Source organism: Hirundo rustica, chromosome 2 (genome assembly GCF_015227805.2).
Source record: "Hirundo rustica isolate bHirRus1 chromosome 2, bHirRus1.pri.v3, whole genome shotgun sequence".
NCBI lineage: Eukaryota > Metazoa > Chordata > Aves > Passeriformes > Hirundinidae > Hirundo > Hirundo rustica.
Window position 1 is genome coordinate 17,703,845 of NC_053451.1, and position 23,375 is coordinate 17,727,219.

General features: G+C 38.1%; 1 protein-coding gene across 3 annotated transcripts in view; it reads right to left on the reverse strand.

Moving 5' to 3' along the window:
• The window catches only part of NECTIN3 (nectin cell adhesion molecule 3), a 61,822-nt gene that overhangs the window by 37,419 nt on the left and 1,028 nt on the right, over nt 1–23,375 (reverse strand). For all 3 annotated transcript variants that reach the window (XM_040055794.2, XM_040055795.2, XM_040055793.2), the window contains exon 2: nt 359–697. In XM_040055794.2, the coding sequence (XP_039911728.1) occupies nt 359–697 (339 nt within the window). The remainder of the gene's footprint in view (nt 1–358; nt 698–23,375) is intronic.

Below are 23,375 nucleotides of genomic sequence, written 5' to 3' on the forward strand. Positions count from 1 at the left end.
ATTTAGCCAAGATGGTAGCTAGAGCCAAGTTCAGCAGCTTCCCAGCACACACACACAAGCCCCTGGTATCAGCATTGTCTGTCAAATCTCTAAAACGTTGTGCTAATATAAACTGAATGTTTGTTTTAGCATAATGCCTAAATAGGAACTAGTTATTTATTTTTAATAACTAGACAGTCAAATAACAAGTTCTAAAGAAGCAAGACACAAAAGAAGTCTCCTCTATGACATTAGTAAAAATAACACACCTGTAAATGAAAGACCAACAAACACATTTTGCATTTTCTTTGGGTTAAATGGTAAAATACAACTTTTTGTAAGTTTGCAGAATTTTCCTTTCAAAAAGAAGCTGACTTACCTAATACTGTTACAGTTGTTGATGACTGTGTATTTCCAAGTGGGAATGTAACTGCCTTGCAAACGTATTCTCCTGCATCAGAAAAGCTTACATTTTTTAAGATGATTGTTGCATCAGTAAGTGAGTAGTTTTTAAACGCCACTCTTCCTTGGTATTCTCCTTGCACAGATATTCCATATTCAGGGTGATGAACAGCTATAGTCTGTGAACTTTTACCAGATATCTTCTCCCAAGAAACTTGTGTTATTGTTTCGTTTACATCAATTATGCATTTCAGTGCAACCTTCTTCCCCCAAACTGCTGTCACATGTGGATCAACAACTGGTCCAGCTAAGGCACCTAAAAACAAAGCAATCATTAGTTGCCTCACAAGAAAATTATGTTGCTTGGTTTTCACAGTAAGCCTTCTTCCATAATTAGCTTATTTTTTAGAAGAGAATTCCTGCTTTCTTCTGAATAACTGATTCACAACAGTCTGGAAATACTACAGAAACGTATTTCAAGCAAAATCATCAAAGCCAGCACAGATCAATAATTTTTCAGAGAATACTACCACTGATACACAACTTCATAAAAAAATGACCTGACAATTGTGTAACTGGTTTAACAGTCTTTTGGGAATTTTACTAGATATGAACATTTAGTGAACTCCAATTTACCAAAAAAACCCCCAAGGCATGGTACTTTTTAGGAGTCTGATTACTGATATAGAGCATCAAGCAAAAACTTAAGTTAAACTACCGCACTTACGTGTTTCTCCTTAAATAATCTTTTATTAAAAGGTAAATTGTATCTTTTATATATAGAAACAAGTGAAACTTCTAGCACTTACAATACCAGTAAATACTTAAAAAAGCAAAGCAACAATTAGAAAAACAAATAAAAAAGCCCCTATCAAAATCCCACAAACCACTCCACGTTTACAGTGACAGTCATTCAAAGACCTCAACTTGAGCTCTACTACCCTACTTCCTAACAAAGACATTTACCATCATACATATGTAATCTTTCTGCTTCAGTGTAGGGGCTGTCTTCACAAAGATCTTCCCTCAGACAGTAAATATTCAAGAGCAGGCATAGCCAAATGCTTGCTTAGGATTCAAAGTATTTCTGTTTAATACCTAAAATGCTTTCCACAGTAGCAACTACATTCTGAGCTCAGCATTTTATGCCACCCTCCTTTCAAAAAAGGAAATCCCCTAGGACAAAGCAGTTCAATATACCACAGGTTCATAATTTCTTTAGCCAAACAAAAGAAGTTGCTCCAGCAACTTCACTCGTTAGTTCTCTCGGAGCAAACTAAAATCTGATGAAAAAGAACCAAAGTCTTAGTTCGCAATGTAGTTCTTTTTCCTGTGCTCAGATTTTACCAGACCTGTTTCAAATGCTCTGATTTTCTCTCCAGATACTTACTCAAGCTGTAATGGAGGAAGTTCACCAATGAAGCAGAAGTCAAATATAAATTTTATTAACCCCACTCTCATAAGCATGAAGAAGTCACTCAACTTGAGACATGCGCTGCCTTTTCACTCACCAAGTTCACACAAAAGGCAAGCCATGTGTTCAGGAAGGTGGCCTTTAATACACCTTTATCTACAAGTCCATAGTAAAAAGATTTCCACTTTCCATCAACGGATATTTTTCATTGTTCAAACCATTTCTGAGTCAATGAAGTCACCCAAAAAAGTGATTTGGCTATGGATTTCTTCAGTATAAAACTACTGACCAACATCAATAGTACGAGCACCTTCTGTTACACAAATAAGTCAAACCATGCCAGAAATTTAGACCAATATTGTTGACACATCAGTCACTAAGTGGGGCTGGTGAGGGGACAAAAATAGCAAGAAAAGTAAAAAGACCCCATAACATGTTTCATATAGAGAATATCTGCCATGACAAGTAGTGCAAGATCATTCTGTCTATTCTCCTCATGCCTCTTATCCAACACATTATTGCGACAGACACCAGAAAGAGGGCACCTATTTGCAAACTGGCATGCACAGAGTTCTGCCCAAACTTTGTTGTCACTCGCCATTGCTACATTTAAACATAAGGTGGAATGTTCCTTAAAAAGTTATTGCTTCCTACCTTATATGTCAGGCTCACAAGTTATATCTGTGAAAAATATTTCAGAATGTACAGGATATACATATTCCCTAATGTAATTTACGCAAAGAAAAACAACTTCATTCAGGAATAAGCTTTTTGCAACTGTTAGATCTACTGAAACTTTAACATAGTGATTAGTTGTATATAACCCCAAACAACTTGGTGTAGAAAAGCCCCACAAGTGAACTTAAAAAACTGCTCAGACTTCTGGGGAAGGTAACAAACTTAACCGAAAAAACATCCCAGTTAACTGAATGACACGTGAGTTCTTTTCCTTCCTTTTACTTTCTTTTTTTGACACCTCTGCTCCCAGTCATTGGAGGCTTTAGCTATGTAAAGATTACCATTGTACATTTAAATAGTTAATACTCAACAGTTTACTCACCAAGGAATACTTCTAACATCTCATTTGTCCATGAGAACATTGTGTTCTCACATGAATTACATGAATATTTTCAGAAGTCAAACTTTTTAATTGCTGCTATTTTTAAGATTTACAGGCTGAACTGAGCAAGACCTATATATATTTATAGACAAACATACTTGCAGCTGTAGAAGGTTGATCAGTTAGATCTTTTTCCTTCACCTTCTCCAGCAAGGGAGGCAGAGCTAACAGATCACTACTCCAAATTTTACATTTTTACATTTATCTCATTTTCTGACACATGTTCAGACTCCAACAAAAAACAAAACAAAACAAAAAAAAAAAAAAAAATCAAAAAAACCCATACAAAAAACCAAAATCAACTTAGCTACACGAATAATTTAACTTGAACTTACAGCTCATACAACAGTATATAGATTCCAAAGTGTTTAAAGTGCTAGAAATAGTTTAAATCTGAAGTGCCAATGCCGCATATTTATTTTGGAACAGTATCTTTTGTTTTAATCTCCATCCAGTTATTATTTAACTAGCCGTAGTTGCAGAGCAATCAAGCTAATAGTTCAAACTAGCAAGCTAATTACCATGCAGATATTCAGTGCTCTCCAAGGCTCAGGATGCTTAAGGTATTGCCTTTGACATAAAGACTTCACTCCAGAGTCAGTAATTCTCATAGATTGTAGCTGAATAACAAGCTACATGTCTCCTCCAAAATAACACATTTAGAGGCTTATAATGCACAAGTTCTGAAGAACAAGACACTCCAAGACCACACTATTAGGTCCTTAACTGATCCAAAGTACTAGCACATAGGCCATACATTTATTGTTTTAATGAGGCCCAGTCCTCCTCCTCTTGAAATCTGACCACCTCTGCTTCACGTTCACAATATTGAAGTCTCTCATTCTCAACAAACCTCATGGGTACACTTATATTTACTTAGTAATCAAGATGTTTTGTAACTTCAAGGTTGACACAGCACCATGATGTTTTCTTACTTCTTTCTTTATGTTTGTCCAAATTTTTACAGATCTGCCTTCCCTTTCCTTTGTGCTCCCTTGGAATATCTAAGATTGTCCTGTACTGTTTCATATGCAGCCTGATGAGCCTGCCATCTCAAGCACTTTAACATGATTCAATTTCACCTAAGTCCCTATGCACAAACTGAGTTTTGATCACAGTGATACAATGCCTCGGCCATTAAGATTCTTACCTGAAACAGCAAGGAACTGACTCTACTCATGTAACTTGACAGAAAGTTTAAAGAGTAAACAAACAAACAAAAAAAATCCCTAAGGCTCATTTGCAGCATTAAAAGCCACAGAACTAGGTGCTATCAAATACTGACCATGGTAACAATCTGTTCAATATCAGTTCTGGATTAAGCTTCAACCACTAACTGAAAAAAGATACCGAGAAATTATATGACAACCTTCTTAAAGCAACAAAGTATTCATGCTATGGAATGGCAGAATACTGTCCACATTTACAGGCTTGTTATTTGTTCCACTAAACAGCAGGTTTAGTCTTCTTTATGAAGCAGCCATGCACAAGTCTAATTATAAAAGCAATGCATTTTGTAACCCACTCAACAGCATACTTCTGGCAAGACACGGTAACCATACTGACACTTTCTAGTCACTGATTTCTCACAACTTGACAACTATTTCCACAAGACAAAGCCAAACGACAGAAGAGCATAAAACTAAATTTTTTCCCCTCTATCAGAAAGTTATTCAGCTCATGGGTATATGTGGCCCTAGCACACACCAGTGGCAGGGAACTCAGAACAGTTCCAATCAAGAATGGAGCAAAACAACAAGAACACCCTCTTTCACCGACAGCAAGTTGCCATGTCAGCAGAACTTCCCATGGAACACTCTTAAGGTCAGGCCAAGCATTATTGTTTGGTCAGTTTAATTTCAGCTGACATCAGAAAGCTTATTCTTGCAGTCCTCCTCCTGTGTCAGGACTCATGAGGTACCTAAAAGACCCCTACCTACAAAAAACTCCTGCGTTCTCTTTCTGATTTAACCTTCTGAATTAGCTCGGTCAATCACAAGTGCCAATGCAACATAAGCAATGAGCACAGCTCCACAAATCTAGTGGCATTTTCATATTTGTTTAGCTGGAAAAAAAAAATCACTTTAAGACACTGCAGAACACAAGCTGAAACCTCAACTTGAGGCTTTATAAAAATATATGCTTAAATGACTGGGAAGAAGCCAGTGTGTCTTTTGAGCACCAGGGTACGATCAAATTACTGTGTCAAAAAAAGATCAGAACCAAGGAATGGAAGAGATTCAAGATTAAGTAGTACAAAATGCCTCAACACTAGCTTCCAATTCAAAGTGCTAAGCAAGTACTTAGGAAAAACTGCACTTACATCAAAGAGAGAGTATTATGACTTAGTGTTACTCTCACCTAAGGATCTGCTTTCTCACAATCCTTGCTTGGAGTGTCAATCAGTTTTTTGGGGGCAAGTGAGCTGGAATCAGGAACAGCACAAGATTAGCTTCTATAAGCATTGCATTTACAGGACTGAGCTCAAGTTCCTTTTTTTTTTTTTTTTGCAGAGTACTCGCCTTATTTTTTTAAAGAAGAAAATCTGGGATGTGTTACTTCCATCTCAGAGTGCAAAACTTAAAACCTTGTTCAGTGTTTAGCACACAATATAATAGGCATACAAAAGCATACCAGAATATAAAGAAGTTTTGGTGAAAGGAGGTATAGCAAGTCCATAGTCTGAAACCAAGCAATTGAAATTCTCAGGCTCTCTCAGGTTGTTTTTTTTCATTCTACTGAAGTTCAGGGGATTCTGTCTTTTAAATCAGAGGTCAACTTTACCTAAATACAAAGGAAACTAAAACCATCATGACATAGCTCATGCAAATCCACCACTTGGAAATGGTTCTATTAAGTTCTGACAGTTAACTTTCTACACCTGCAAATGGCCCAAAATGAGGTTCCAGTCTTGACCTGGTTTACTGCATGAGCAGCTCTCCTCTAGGTGACTATAGCCTGACTTCTCACAGAAACCATAGAAAGGGAAGCATAATTTCTAGTTGAAAATTATAAAATAAAGTTGCACAAAGTTGTATATTTTCCAAGCAGCCTAAAAATCAAAGAGACTGGCAATGAGAACTGCATGAAGAGGTCAGACTCAATTTCAGTGCTGCCTCAAAAGTTAGCTGTTGCTGAAGGGTTTTACTAACATCAAGCTCCAGACAGATGGATTCTCAGTTAAGTGCTATCACAGGATGTTCTGCAGAATTCTGAAACGCTCTGAACCTCCATCTGGCTGCTCCTAAGCATACAGCTGCCAAGGTATCACACCATTCAGCCAGGAGGCTTGTGTTACTCTGCTCTTTCATTCCCTACAGCTGATGGAAGGGAATGTCAGTTATCTCCCTCGAGCTGCTGAATCAACATGTGTATCTACACAGAGGGAGCAAGGAATAGAAATAATTGTTGGGAAGGCAACAGCTACCATTCATAAGATAGCATCCAGGGCCCAGAGAGAGGACTCTCACTGCCTGTTGAAAGGCCAGGTAATGCAATACTGGACAAAGAACTGTCATCCTAGCACAAAGGAGTCAAAGATGACAAAGTAGGCAAACTTCTTCAGCTCCACAATAAACAATTATGCACAAGACTGACATTTGCAACACAGAAAGCAAAGAAACAGATTTCAAAGAGACACTTTACTCCAATGCAACACAGAATCAAAGGAAAAGTAGTTACAACTCAGAGTTTAACATTAGCTTGATCCCAGCTCATAGAGTTGGAGATCCAGAAAAGCTCTGCCCTTGAAGTCTGACATAGTTGTTACCCACCATTCTTGTTTCAGAATGCCATTTTCTCATGTGAACTGGTGTTCCTGTTCTAATTTAACTCCACGTAAGACAGCACCTGTGCCCCAGCATACCCTGCTTCCCACCATGCTGCACAGACCTTTAGCATCAAGCAGCAGGACAATCTAAGACACTAGAGAAAGTTAAAAAAAAACATTAGGTTTGTGATTCAAACAGAGTTGGGAAGGACACTCTTAGAAAGTCAATTTTATAAGGTTGAAACTTTAAATCAAACTACTGACTAAGAATGTTTACAAAGTCCCATGAACTTAAAAACTTCATGTGGAATTTCAACATCAATGTCCCTTTTATATGTTCTTACGTTATAATCTTTTATACATATTAACACGTAGCAAATTAAGACATACATGTTTATCCTGACACTAAACTTTCAGATGTTTATAAAACATGTTGAACTAATAAGTAAGGCATGCTATGAGTCAGCTGGAAGTTCTTCTGTAATGAATATTTCCAACTCTGTTTCACCAAATCTCCCAATCCCACCTCCTTGAAAAGGAAATAAGCAGGACCATGAGGTACTCTTTTTTTAATAAATGAGCCAGGCTCAAAAGCAGGACAGGAGGAGAACATCTCAAGTCCCACTCCCTCAAAAAACTAGCAGTAAGAGTAAACAAGTAGCTCAAAAGTTAGCCATATACACACCACTACTACCTAGCCACCACAAAATGCTTCACACTCCCATTTAAATAAATTGTCAGAGCAATAGGCATAAATGTGCAGAAGAGATTGAAACAAGCAGTTCTTAATACAACTCAAACCTCTTACTGGAAAGTTTGTTAAAAAGTTCCAGATAATCTCAGAAATCTTTTGAAACACAAAAGATGAGTCAATAGTTCTGGTGGGAAAGGCTGAAGTCCTCCTATATGGCATCCAGTTTAAACACATAACCAAAATATTTAACGGAAAACTGGAGGTCAAAAGGTGAATTGCACATCTGAATCTTGGTGAGGCTGAGAACTGATGCATTACACACAGAGAAACAAGTGAAGTTACACTTAACAAACCTTTCCCAGTCGGGCAGAAAAATACCTTCAAGATGCAGTGGATCCAATTTAGACTAGCAGCCAGCAGGAACAGGTCTAAGTAACACATCGAGGATGTTAAATAACTGGTTAGAGACCAAAGAGTGATCTGAAAGCTACAGAAAGTGTATGGTAATTACATTTCAAGAATTGAAAGTGACACTATAAAATATGCTAATTTAAAAGTATATGCTCTAGCCAACATCAGTGAGGCTCCATCTGGAGATGTTCAGCTTGAACAGCACACATCATATATTATTAGCCATCTAGAGAGTGTGAAAGCAGAGTGTGCTCAAAGGCCTAGAAAACATGACCTACAAGAAATGACTGGAAGAACTCATTATTATTCTCATAAAAGGTAACCCAATAGAGGTTCAAAATACTTACACTGAAAAAAGAGAATGCCTGTGAAGATTAGGAAGGAGATAAACCAGTAAAAAAAACCCAAAAAACAAAACACAACAACCAAGCCCACCAAAATAAAGAAAATCTTTGATGCTACAGAACATGAATTCCTCAAACGAATACCCTGGCCAAAATAACAAAACTCCATACCCTTTAGAAAGGTTCGATATTTAGTAATTAAAAAAACCAAAACAACAAAAACCCACAAAAAACCCCACCCCAAACTAACCTAAGCTGATCCTGCACATGACCAAGGATTTTATTTGCTTCGTTATTGTAAGATTAACAGACATTTTTAGTAAAGTAATAATCTAGACTTCCTTAAAATTCTTGCTAGCCAATATGACACACATGCTAAAGGACTTTATGACAAGTTCTCATTTCAGGAATTTACTTGCAACATTCCAGCCCATACACTTATACCACTTGCTCTAGCACAACCATTGGTCTCACCCGGACTTCACTGCTGTGAGAAGACTTCAGAATACACTGCTTTTACAAATCTCATTCCCAATTCTCTTCCTAGAAACCTACTGTTTCTTCACCTGTGTTTAAGACCATCCTCTACTTGCTTTACAAATGGTTATACATGTTTCCTTCAGTTATACATGAAGGAAATAAGGAAAACACAAAATAGAAATTAACACCAATGGTATCTAGAATGGCAAATCCGTTTCATTTTTAATGGTTTAATGAAACAAAGCACCAGCGCTTTCAGATGAGTTTTTCATCCTCAGGTCAGCTTGCATTTGCTTTAACTTGAATACTGCAACTTGTTAAAATAAATAGCTACTTTCTTATCAAATGTATTTCTCAATTTCTTCTATTTGTATCCTTTAGTTACTTTTTTCAGTAAAGGTTCTCCTTTTCATCTGAGGGACAGCCCCCTCACAGCAGGTGACCAGTCTCCTCTATGACTTACTTTTTTTGTTCTGATCCACAAGCAGATATTCATCTTTTGTAACGTGTTTTGTAAAAAGCTTTTAACTCTGAAGTTGTAGTTACAACTCCCCAAGAAATCTGTTAGCCTCAGTTTGTCCTCAGCTGCATCGCTGTGGCATCCTCAAATCACTCCTTACAAACAAGTCTTATTCTCAGCAACAAGTAAGATTTGGGAGAAGTGACAGCCTTCAGCTTTGAGAAAAGTAACTCATTCTGAGCATGTTCAATAATAACTTGAGTTATAACCTTATGCTTAGACATAACTCTAATGCTGCTTGCTTAAAATTTATTTTAAAAGCTCAATTTCTTCATTTATTTCCAAGGCTGTGATTTCAAGGTGATGAAAGAAATTCCATTCAGGAGATATACAGGAACACCTAATCACAGTTTTAGTCAGCTAGTGCTTCAGCCTTTCTGACTTATATAAACTACCTCTCATAATACAAACAACGTCACACATTACACAAAAATTGACACTTCCTGGACATCAGTTTATTCTTAAAAGGTTTCAATTCTAGTATTGAATTCAGAACTAAGAAATTTCAAAGCTGGCTTTACTACGCTTCAAGTTGAAAGAGGATGACAATACAACATTGTGACAGAGAACAAGATTCTCGACAGTGTACTGCCTAGTTCAGACCTTGTACAGGCAGCTCCTTCAAACCAGACCTCTGGCAAAGCTCACAGAACCAATCGTCAAATACTAAAGGCCTTCTTTGCAACTACAGAAATATAACATATTTATAATAATTCATACACAAAGTTTAATAGTCTCCTTCACAAAGGATGCCTCGTGGGCATCACTGAACAACCGTCTACACTTCAGCTTGCTTAACTATTTGATCCCTCAGTTTCTTAAGGTACTTCAAAACTCTGTAACTTATCTTTATTCCAATTTGCTATCAGTAACTAGTAGTTATATATAATTAGGACACCTCATACTCCAGGAAATGCAATAGACAAGATCCTACTATCCTCCAGCCCCACTACAACTATAGCTTCCACCACATGAATTCTTCCAGAAAAGCTTCCCAGACCACAGTGACTGCTAAACAGTCCGGTCAGAAAAACACTCTGCCACTTTCTTCCAGACATCTCCACTCCTTATTTAGAAAAGCAATTTAATGCTATTACCGTATCCAAATTTTTCTCTTTTTTTTTTTGAGGGGAAGAGAAATTGAAGGTGAGGGATTGAGTACTAAACATCACAACAGTCCAAGGAGTTGCTGCCCATCACTTCTGCCTCATTTCAAAATGTGGAAGTTACCAGTGACATAGTGTATTCTCTTCCACCTAGGCACAAACTTGCAAAAATGGGAGCTGATGCTCCCAATGCCAACCCAGTCTAAAAAAGAGCTTTCCTTCCAAGTTAAATGGCTTTTATTTCAATGCTACCATATAATAAACTTGCCATTTCACAGAGTAACAACAACAACCAAAAAAAAAAAAAAAAAAAAAAAAAAAAACAAAAAAACCCAAAACAAAAACACCCCCCACACACAAAAAACCCAAGGCAACTCAATCAGAACCCAAAAATACAATACAAAATGAGTATAGGATTCTTGTCACTGCTGTTTGCTCTCTTTCATTATAAAGTAGCAATTCATTTTTCTGCTACACAGTGGTATTTACGTAAACTGCCATCCTAACCATGAGGGCAACTATAATGTGCATCTTTCTAGATTACCCAAAAAGCTCATGTCTATCCCAGAGTCTAAATTATGAGCATTATTAAGATATTCTTGTCTTAATCACTTTGACTTAATTCGTCAGACTGAAGCATTCAGACTCAAATCACAGGAATCACTATTCATCAGTACCAGCCTGTAGGGGGGAGGGGGAAAACCCAACTAACTATACTTCCCCAGAGAAAACCTGTGATATCTCCAAAGTTTTCAACAGGTCATGTCAAACACAGATGCACACTACAGTGATCATTTCCAACCAGGTCACCTAGCAATTACCACAAACACAAGTGAACTCCTAGGCACAGGTTTCTTCATAATGCATTTATCATTGGCAAAGTCAAACAAGCTCTAATACTGATGTAGAGAATAATGACTTCATGTAGGTAAAGAAGCAAGGGACCTCAAGAGGCCACTCAGCCCTCTTCAAAGTAGGTCCAGTTATATGCTTGAAGATTCATCCAGTCATATTTGGAATATCACCACAGAACACTGATTCCTCAAATATTTTGGGCACCTTTTCCCTCAAAAAGAAGTTTTTACTTCCATTCTCATCAGGCAGCAAATGAGGGCTCCTTTTCTGCAGCTTTCCTTTCTCCAGGCTGATCAGGCCCAGATTTTGCAGCCTCTGCTCACACATCCTGTGCTCTAGTCAAAACAGTGACCCACTTCTGGGCTTGCTCTGGTAGCTCAGTGTCCGCCTAGTACCACCAGCCACAAACCAGACACAGTGCTCCAGTGACAAAGAGAGGTAAAGGATCCCTTCCCTCAAGCTGCTTAGCAGAGCCCAGGATGAACCTCCTTTCCCTGCTATGGGAACAAACTGCTGATACTGCTCAGTTTGTTGTTCACCAGGGTTGTATACCCATGCCTGCCAAGCTGCCTTCCGGCCCCTTAACTCCATTCAACAGCATAGGCTGTGGTTTATCTCAGTCCAGATGTTTGACTTAAAAAAAAAAACAGAACTGTTTGGGCTGGAAAAGACCTTTAAGATCACTGAGTCCAACCATTAAGCTAAAACTGCCAAGTCCACCACTAAACCAAGTGTCTCATCTACACATGTTGAGTGATAGCATTCAGAATGATCTGCTCTATAACCTTCCCTGGCACTGAGGTCAGACTGACAGGCTTGTAGTCCCCTTGATCCTCCTTCTAGCTGTTCTTGTAGCTGGACATCGCATTTGCTAACTTCCAGTCAAATAGTACCAGGATTGCTGGTAAACGATTCAAAGTGGCTTGGTGAGCACTTCTGACAGCTTTTTTTGTAGTCTTGGGTGGATGCCATCTGGTCCCATAATTTTGTGCGTGTCTAAGTGGCACAGCACGTCCACTGACCATTTATCCTTGGATTACAGGGGCTTCATCCTGCTCCCCAAGTTTGGGTACTCAGAGAACACCTGGTCTTAACATTAAATACCGAGGCAAAAAATTCATTACGTACCTCATCCATTGTGACTGTCTAACCCTGCATTCAATAAAGGATGGAGATTTTCCTAAGCCCTACTTTTGTTGCCCATGTATTTGTAAAAATAATTTTTACTTTCTTTTACAGCAGAAGCCAGATTAAGTTCCAGTTGGGCTTTGGCTCTTCTAATTTTCCACCAGCAAATGTCACATCATTGTAGTCCTCCTGAGTTGCCTGTCCTTTCTTCCAAAGCTCATGAACTCTATTTTTCCTGAATTTCAGCTCTCTGTTTAGCCATGCCAGTCTAGCTCCAAGCATTCTAGAAACTCTTCCTCACATTGCCAGCTTGCCTTTCCTGAAAGGTACAAATCCACCTAATTGCACGACTCCAGTCATGCAAAGCTATTCCACAACATTGCTAGAATCCCAGTGAGATCCTAAGCCTGCAATTGTGCTCATTTGTGCTGCCTTCAGAATGGAAGACATAAAAACAATTTCCATCATATCCCCCTTGGACACTTGTTGATTGCTCCTTGCATCTTTGCTTCTCTTCAGATGAGAGAAAAATCAGAGTCCATCTCAACATGGATGGTTTAAAACCCTCCTCACAAGATATCAATGCTTTGGGAAAAGAACCCTCCACCTTACTTCATCAGACAGACCCTGCCTCTGGTTCAGTAGTCCTTGCTCCTCAGGGAAAATTCAGTGACTCGAGAAGTCAAATTAATTAATACCTGATCTTTCATGCATTTCACAGTATTTACACCGGGCAGCACAGGAAAGTGCAATGGTCAGCCAGAATCTACATATTAATTACAAGACTGCATAGCATACATGCTGACATGACAGTCAACCCAGCTGGGTAGGAGAAGCAATGAAGATATAAAATAAGAATTAGCATATTTCTGTGCCTGTATTTACAGACTTGTGCAGTGCTCTATCAGTACTTCATTGTTTTGTTACTCAGTAACGTAATTTTCCATAGGTACATACTTTCTGTTCTTCTGATACTACAGTGCTCTTCTCAGGCTCCACCTCTCCATTCTTTATCAAAGCAAACTTAAGGCAACTGAGAGAACCAATTAACTCTCAATTTCTGAATTTCACAATTACTGTTCAACTTTATGTTCAGACACAAGGTCTAATAAAAACATGATCACATTCAAGATGCATGTCCTAGAACTATGCCATGTTTTACCTACTCAAAGGCAGGAGTGGAAAGGAAGATTTCTGAACTGTTCAGTTCAGATGAATGAAGCCAATGAAGTCAGGGTACACCAAGTTGCCTTCCTTTCTCTTAGTTCATCCAGTATAAACACAGTGCAGTTAAAAAAAAAAAAAAAAATCAACACAAACCACCCCAATTAACTCTGACAGATACCACCAGAAATGCTGGCTGGTTCTGATGAGCCAAAACTATGCATGTTTAGAGGTGTGCCACACTGAAAAGCAAGGTCTATGAAACTCCTAACCTAAACAAGAAGCTTTAAGCACAAACCTGACTTGGGATAACTTAAACAAATCACCACAAACCAAACTACCTAGGGCATTTCAGCCATTTTGGGGAGAACAAGGTAAATGAAAAAATACTGTTGTATTAACACCTTTGTCTTGAGGAGAACTTACTTTTACATAGGAACAATAAAGCAAAAGTTCAAGTCACACAGAACTGAACATTGCTTCAACTTTAAATGGAGAAAGGGACACAGCAGAGTCAGAGACTGCCCACTGCATTTAGTGGTATGAATGTACATGGTCCACATAACTACCAAAAACCTATGTACAAGCAAAGTTTCTGAATTGCTTTAAAGAAACACTCTTTGGGGTTCTGGGGAGTTTCTCTTCTGGCTTTTCTATGAAATTAGTAAGCAGTACCTGAAATTCTAAGCATTCAGTAACAGTTGTAAACATGCAGCATTCCCTGTCTCCTGCACTGTACATCCTACATTGAAACCAGAAAGCTATTAAAAACTGCTCAGGAACACTGACTCGTGTGTGTAGCCCTTCTAGAGGAAGGAACAAAACCTTCAATCCCTAGGAACACCCTGACTGCCTTAAGCAGACCACTCCTTCACTTTTTGTACACTGTCTTTTCACACACCACCTCCTCTGGGGAGAACTGAGGTCGGCGGGAAGAGAAGGGAGGTTGTACTTTACACTATGTAAAAAGGGAGGCTGTACTTTGCACTACATAATGTTGCAAAGTCTCAAACAACTTCAGAAGGACAGCTAAATATTAACTTCACATTTTCAATTACCTGTTAAGTTTCAGTGTTATCTGCCAATATTGAACAACTGTGATCATACAATGAAACATAAAACAAACTTATTTTGTCAGGAGCAGCAAATCTCAGCTCTCCATAAAAAAAATCTGATGAGTTACCAGTTACATTATAAAGTTATGTGATGCCTGCTTCTCCCTTGCATTGCTGACACTGCTGGCTTTTTTTTAGCTCTTAAGGCCAGCTCGCTGCAGGTCATTCCAGAAAGTTAACCCTTTTTTGTCCAGGGACTGCATCACGACAGTAAGCCTAGGGAATGCTGTTTAATAGCTGCTCAATTTACTGTTAAGCTACATTTTCAGTACATCTTGCAGTGCCACCCAGCTCTGTGCTGTATGGTATTGTTCTTACTGGCTACTTATTGAAGTAACGGAAAAGATGTAGCCAGATCTTTATTTAACAAATTCTCTAACAGATATAACTTACATTAGGAAGTAACAATGGGATCAAATTTTGAAGTAAGTTTTTAGCAAATTGATTTATAGGAAAAACTTGTTTCAGACTTTACTTTGACATTTATATTTATATTTATATCTAAATAGAAGATTTCCAACTACTTCTACTTTTCTTCCAGGGCTAGGAACTACAGTATACCAGCTCCTGCCTGCCCATGCACACTATGAAGCTCATTTAGACTGAAAGGGACTTCTGGAAGTTATCCAATCCCATCCCCAACTGAAAGCAGGGCCAACTTTGAAGTCAGATCAAATTACTCAGGGGTCATACCATAGTCAGGTTCTGAATATTTTCAGGGACAGAGATTCCACAACCTGTTTCAGTGCTTCATTCTCTGTGTGGGAAAACATACTGCTAACACATTATAGTTATTTCCCTCATTGTAGATTGTGTCTACTGCCTCTTAACCTTTCCCTGTGCATAGCTAAGTCTGTCTTCTGTTTTCCTCTCACTGCCTATTAAACAGAGTCAGCAGCAATTAGGATGCCCCACTTGAGACACTTCTCAAAGCTGAACAAACTCCCTTCTCCAACCCTCTTCATACATCATGTGTTGACTCCCTACCTTAGTGGCCTTTCACAGGCACCTCAGCACCGGCCTCATACTTGGGAGCACAAAACGGTGCACAGTACTTTTAATGCAATCTCACAAGCACCAGTAGTAGAAGTCCAGATTACTTCTTTCAGTTGGCAGACCGTGTCCAGAGTGCTCTTCACCTTTTGCAACACAAAGGCACATATTGTCCCACAAGGACCTTGATGTTCCTTCCTGTAAAGGTACTTGTCACCAGTCTGCACCACATCTCTGCTGCTGCATGGGGTCACGCCCCTGCAAGAGAGACTTGGCTTGCTGCTTGCTTTTGAATTCACAAGGTTTCTGACCAGTGGACATCCCACTTAATTAGCTACAGCAGATGAATTGACCCTCACAGTCATCCACAACATCCACAAACTTGCTTTAAGTGCCTTACAACATGGAAGAGAGGCCAGGATGCAGATGAACTGCCCCTGCCCTGGTGCCACCAGCCACAAGCCTCCAGGTGGACTCCATACAGATGATCAGAACCTTCTGAGCTCAGCAGGACACACAAATTTTCACTGATCCAATAATCCACTTCCCAAAACATATCTTGCAGGTTGGCTAGAAGGAAATATTAGGAAATCCTGTTAAAAGCCCCCTTAAGGTTCCTAACGCTCAGTGTTCTTCCTCTGTCCAGTGTCTTGCCTCATGTACTTACAGCGATCAATTCAGGACCTCTTTTCACAGCTGTCTCAGATAGTGGAGACACCACCATAACTTCTCCTCACTTCAGTTTTCAGCTATTTGAAGACACATCAATTTATTATACCTAAGCCATGCCCCTTGAGATTCAGAATACATAGCTGTAGTGTAGTTCTGGAAATTCATCACAAAAAGAACTTTCACCAACAGTTCTATCGAGTCACACAGTCCTCACCTCTTTCTGTAAGGCAGAATACTCTGCAGAATCATTTAAAAATTTTCCGTGAAGCTTATACAAATCTGTCTCGCCACAAAAGATTACATTCTGATTTATCAGGAGGTAGCTTAAGTTTTTAAATATTCATCTGGAAACACTGACACATCAATTGTGATAATCTGGTCATAGTAAAAAAACCTTGCTATTTTACAGCTGTTGAACTTAACTGTTGTGTTATACATATAGAATCACAGAATAAGGTCCCTTCCAACCCAAATCAAAGATTGGAACTAGACCATATAAGCTGCATGCAGAAGCCTGAATTTCCTCTAATACCTCAAACAGAATTTAGTGTGCTTCTTTCTATAGACTGTATCCTGGATAAATGGCTATATTACACTTGCAAATTACCAGATGTAGATTATTTTATGTTACCTCAGCTACCAGTAACACATTGAAACTTTCAACAGGATGCATTTCAATTTCTCAAAAAGTGATTAATAGCATGGTCAAATCATCAATTTCTCATAGTTGATTACTTTAGAACTACAGTGCCGCAATGAAGTCATAATAACATTAGTTCTCTATGTAAGTGCATATTATAGCCCTTAAGAAAGTTTATCTGTTGAAATCAGCACATTGAAGTGTTTAAAACACAGGAACAGCAGCACTCGTGAAGGGCTGAGAAGTGGGTTTTTATAATGCAATTATCAATCTTTACAAATATATTAAAAATTATATTAAGCTTAACAGCTCTTGACTTCCCTTCTCCAACAAGGGGAGCAATCAACCTTAGCTATTCATTGTGGCAAGGGCCAACAGATAATGTTGCAGAAATTAAAGGAATTTGGGCTAAGAAATTACCCCCAGGTTATATAGGAGTCAGAAGCCTTGCTCCCTAAGTTAATCTGTTGCTATGAAGAAGTTACTTGGTATTTGATGTAATTTAACTTATACTTGACTAAAGTTGCTATTTTTCTACCAAATTACATACGCTGAAAAGAAATTAAGTTACCCATCTTGCATATGATGTCAACTTCATATTCTTTCTCCAGCATCTCTTCATCCAATAGGCTGGCTTTGGTTATGCTTGTTATTAATTAGTTTTCAGCTTATACCAATATATCACATGCAGCATAGGTGATATTTCAAGTTAAAAAAGCAACAGAAGCGGGCAAAGAATGCCCACACAATACAGGAGTAAGATAAAATTAAATCCAATGCTAATCTGTGAGCTTCTAACTGAGGGACTAATAAAAACAACAAATCCAAAAGTAACCAATAAATTCATCAAACTAGCTCAGCAGTTTTTTTCCACTCATCTGTATACATATCAGGTATGGAGACCTGCTTGACTAGTCTTTATTCACCTTTAGCAGGAGATTGCCATTTGAATTACTCCAAATTTGCACATGCCACTGCATTACACTGATAGCACTAGCACCTGCCAAGTATTCAAAACAACAGTCACTTTTGGAAAACATTCTGCTCTGTACAAACCAATCCCAGGATTAGTTTAAGAACTATAATGTAATACAAACCTTGACTAATGGAAAAGGAGAAAACAATGAATCCCTGTAGACATATAACTATCTTAAACACCAGATAATGAAAATCTGATATAGGAAGGGGGTCAGGGAAGGGAAATGGGCAAGAGCTGTCTATTGCTGCAGATAATCTTACTATCTCTGTCAGCTCAAGAGTTACACATGACTAGCCTTCACACAGAGTAAGATGGATGCTATTTTACACTATCAAAATATTTAAATTGCTTTTACTCCTGTATATCACTTGAAAAACAATTGAAAAGGAGCTAAAATACTGAACAAAAGAATGCAGCTATGATAAAAGAGGATTGTCTGCAAGCTTGTTACCGCTTTTCATTACCTGAACTAAATGTGACCTTCTTGATAACACACCAAACTTTACCTACATTTACCTTCCCATACACTTGGAAAAACCAAGGTAAAAGGACAGAGGACATCAACTGAAACTTTAAGACCTTCAGGGTTTTTTTTCATTCCTGCTGCTCATTTTCTTCTGTTGCTAACTTATGGACAGAAAGACCAATTTTTTGGTTCACATTTGAAACTGTCCCAAGTCTGAAAGTTAATTACCTGAAAAGTAACTCCTGAAGCATTCATGTATTGGATAACACAAAAAAAAGTTGGATTAGTGTTTTCACCATGACTCGTAAGTTGTGCTACACACCTTGAACCTCTTCATCACCAACTTATATACTTAGTGGTGTAATAAGCAACCATGGGCCAGCTTTTCTAGAATCAATGAAAATATTGTCCATGAGCCCCCTCAGGAGTCTCACTCACACACACCTTCACCTCCTTTTCACGCACTGTTTTACACCTCCACCATCCAGGACATCCAGTGGAGTAAGACAAGCTTTCACCCAACAGCTTTATCACCTCTCCCCAAGACAGAGACACAATAATTATTTCCCCTGACATAGCCTTTACTGCACATGTCACTCTTTATTTGCTTCTCATATATTTCCCTGCGTTTTTCCACATTCCAATCTTTTCTTTTTAGCTCTTCTTGAGATTTCTTCTCATACTCAGATGATACTCTTTTCTAGGCAATCCTTCTGTTTTCTAACCAGGAACAAAGAATAATACTAATGACCCCTTTACCTTTAACAAGAAAGCTTGATCAACCTATTTCATGCCTAATCAAAAAGTCATCATCTCCAGCCTCTCAATAAAAATACATTACTGCATTTCAGATACCTATGAACTCCGAAGCACTGAATACCACTGCCCTTCAAATAACTACTACTCAAAAAGTCTTATTTTAGACAGGCTAACCCTACCAAAAATAAACCACAGAAACACAAAAGAGTTTTGGTTAAAGTTACCTTTTAAGACCATACATACCTCCACCTCTAACAACCACAAAACCCAAGAACACGTGGCATAACAAAGTAATAATAATTAAGTAATTGCACCTATACCTATTTTTCATTGGCAAATCTGGCCACTCACTCCCAGCTATCAGTTGCCTTGGAAAATTCCTGACAAACTTCTGCATAACAATCCACATACCAATCAAAACAGAAGTCATGAGGGTAAAAAAAAAAAAAAAAACCAACAAAAAACCAACCAACCAAAGTTGCAATAATCCTCATTCAATACAACACATTCATCCAAAGCTGGAAACAAGAAGTACAAACACAAACAGTGCTAGAGCAAAGTAATCTGTCATCACAGAGCCACAGAAGAGGAAGAGGACGGGGCCTCCAGAGCAAGCAGACAGCACACACAATCTCAGCACTCTCACTTCTTTGCACACATATCCAAGCAGTCTGCAGCTGTACCTTCTGATAAAGAGCTGTTTGGACAAAGCTGAATTCAGCCACACAACAGCAGGGCAGGCCACCCTGTAACTCCTGTAACACCAGATGCAAAGATTATTGCTCTTCAACAGATAACCAAATCAACACTAAAAAAGGACAACATTTACCAAGAGCACGGCAGGTAGCTGGCACTTAGCAAGATTATCTTCTGTGTACCAGGTTTTATTTTTCTCTTACCTTAATTTCATTCACTCCAGAATTTGTTTCTACAAATTAAAATTCAGATTTTCGATTCTAGAGTTTTCAACTTATTTTTCCTTTGAGCTCCACAAATGCTCCACTCACTAGCCCCACACACTGCTTTCTGAAGCAAAACACGCCCAGCTCCTTTTCCTTTCTCACATCAGATGCAATTTACATCAGATTGTGCCTACCTTAAAAGCTCTACTACCAGCACCTGAAGGGTAATCAACTGGCACAGGTGCTCTATAAAGGTTACATATTTTTGCTTTTCCTGCTACAGAACAGTCCTTTGTTTCTCAATATCACCCTGTCAGCAATACCACATAAAATGGATCAGAAAGAAAACAACCTAGATTTGACCGTATTTCTAAACAGGATACTTGACTCTCTAATATCACAAAAAGTAATCCTGCTGGAGCTACTTTTTGTTCACTATCAAATAGTATTCATATTCTATGACATAAAATTAAGTTGTTTGAGAATGCAAGAGAGAAACACTGTTTAAATCAAGTAACTGTTCAACTTTTATGTAGCACAAATGGCTAAACAACCATCACAATTCTTTCATGATACTCCAGGCGTTCAGATCCTAACTCAGATAACACGGTACTTCATTTCCATACATATGGGAGTTCTTGCACACTGAAAGCATCACAGTGTAACAGTAACATTGAAAATGACAGACTTACCACAATGAAAAAGGCTAAGAATTCTTTCAAAAAATCACACCTTATATTCCAACAAGTTATCCTCAAGTACAGGCTGGACAGACTTCTGACAATTTTTTTTTTTTTTTTTTTTTTAAATTGTTAACTATCAGACAATTCAGATTTAAACTCTCCTATCTGTAGTTCTTACCAGTGCAGCTACTATATTTCTTCACAGTAGTTTCATATACTGCCCAACCTACTATATGGTTAACCACTATTCATTCCAACTTTTCAAATACCTTCTATAGCATTCCTATTCCTTCTTTCACTGCTGTCATATTGCTCCGCCAAACACCTGTTCAAATGAGCATTTATTTCCACACCTTTTTCAAAAAATAAACGCATATTTAGACAAGGATTTCTAAACTATTAACATATCATTTAACATACAATGAGGAAAAAACACATTCTGTTGTCTTTCTGATCACTCTACTATGCCTCCCCATTTCCAAGTTAGTAACCTGCTTTGCTTGACATGCTAATTTGCTATGACTTAACCTGAAAAATGAGTAAAAATGTTTCTAGTCAGATTGTTCTTGTCAATAATTACTTGGGAATTTTTTATTATTATTTCTCTACATGGTACACTGCACACATATATTATTTACACCTTTATAACCCAATCCCTTCAGCTCTACTACCAGTCTGGCATTCTGTACTCCAGGCTCCTTTAAGGAAAAAAAAAATCATAGGGATCTTAGAAGACATATGTATACTTCTTTGTCTAGCCTTACTGGGAAGGTTAACATAACCAGCAATTTAAATTGGAAAAAATATAATTATTTCTTCAACAAAATACCTGAAAAATGCATCTTGTACATCTTTCCTCTCTAGTCACCTCACTTTACAGTTCTGCTTATTTTTAATTCACGCTTACATTCAAAAACATTTTGCAAAAACTTTTCACTGTGCACAAACTAACAAAGGCAATGGAATTGTGAGGAATTCATTATTTAGCAGCACACTGGTCCTCATTTACAGCATAGCTGAAATATATTTGATGCAATGCAAAATAAGTTACTTTAGGGATTAAAGGTTTTGATGATACTTCTTACAGATGCCATATATGTCCCCTAGTTCAAGATTACACTAGTTTGATCATGTAAGTTCAGTGCGAGCTCTGTTGCACTGTTTCACTGGGAACTGGAAGAAGTACTTGTACATATAACTGTACATATAACCCGAAGCCACTAGTCTTGGTTTTGTTAAAAGAAGCAGCATTTATTAAAGCAGGTCTATTTTTACTCAAAACCAGAAAAGTTGCTGTTATTTCAGATGCCTGATATATTTTCTAATTTCCCCTTCAGTTTTTTGGTGCGAGTGTTGGTAGGTTTTTGGCAATATTTGTCTGAGGAATTACAGTGCAAATAAAGCATTGTTTCTAACCGTCAGTTGAAATGATTGGATAAAAACTGATTGGTTTCGTAGTGAGTTTATTCTGCTAGAGTTGGCATTTTTTGTGGCACTATTTTCAAATCTTGTTTTTTTAGCATTATCGGAATGGCTGAGTAGAAGGACAAAAGGCGACCAAAAGTAATAAGCAGTTTTGGGCTCCATCAACATGGAAATATGCTCAAAATATATTTAAGAGCACTCTTAAGAGCCATAGTAATAATATTTTTTCCTTCAGAGTCATATGTTACAGTTACAGAAACAATGAAAACAACTGGGAAATTTCCAGGTGAAAAGAAAACTAAAACTTAAGATATTGACAAAAAACCTCTTCCCCTGCTGATCACCCCAAAGTCCAGAAGTCTGTAGCAGTTAAGTTTTCCCTTTTATCCAGAGATTTTACTTCAAAATTTTGTGCTCGAAGAACAAAATTATTTCAACACAACATTGCCGCTTCTGGCGGATGTCCTGAAGTGTCATCAGTGAAGTTCACTTATGCAAAAAAAAAAAAGAATCTGGGAAGACTGACATCTGAATTACGCTAGTCAAGACTGAAATGGTTGAGCCTCTGTATGACACTAAGCACAGATGGTCTTAGCTTCATTGTTACTATTAACTTCACATTTAGATGTAAAAATAGCTTGTCAAGGTTATGACAAGTTTGGAACTTCACTTTTTTGCAAAAGGGCAGAAATAACCCTGAACAATGGGAAGGGAGGAAAGTGCTAGAGCAAAAAGTTTGCCAACCACATGAAAACTAAGTCTTCAAGCCTTAAAGTTTGAAATGTGATGCCTTCTCAATATTTACAAACTTAGTAACAATCATCTTTTTTGAAAGCCATATCATTGCCAGAGGGGGGAGACTATTACATGCATGAGCACAATCTTAGAGCGCCTCAACTCCCTCCCTGAGAAAGCATTTCTCAGCTACTACACAAGTGTTTTACGGCGGTATGGCTTGCTCGTTCCTGGGTATTTTTATCACATGAACCTCCAGAGACTACCTCCTCTAACTTGTTCCTCCTTCATTAAAGAGGGAAGGGACACAGAGTCTCCTATAATAAAATATCCTTGCCAACTATTCATTACTGCATTGGGAATACAACGGCAGGATGAGGGTTGTCGATTTGCTCTTGTCCAAGTCTACTTTTATCCCCTCTCATCTTCCACTGCCGTAAAAAAAAAAAAAAAAAAAAAAAAAAAAAAAAAGACACTACGCACACTACACCGAATGCAGTATAGCATAAATAAATAAATAAGTAAATAAATTCCTGCTCAGTTTCCAACTGCTACGTCGCTTGTTTGTTCCCCACAGGAAGATGAACGGGAAGGGGGGGGGTCGGTGATGGCATTTTCCT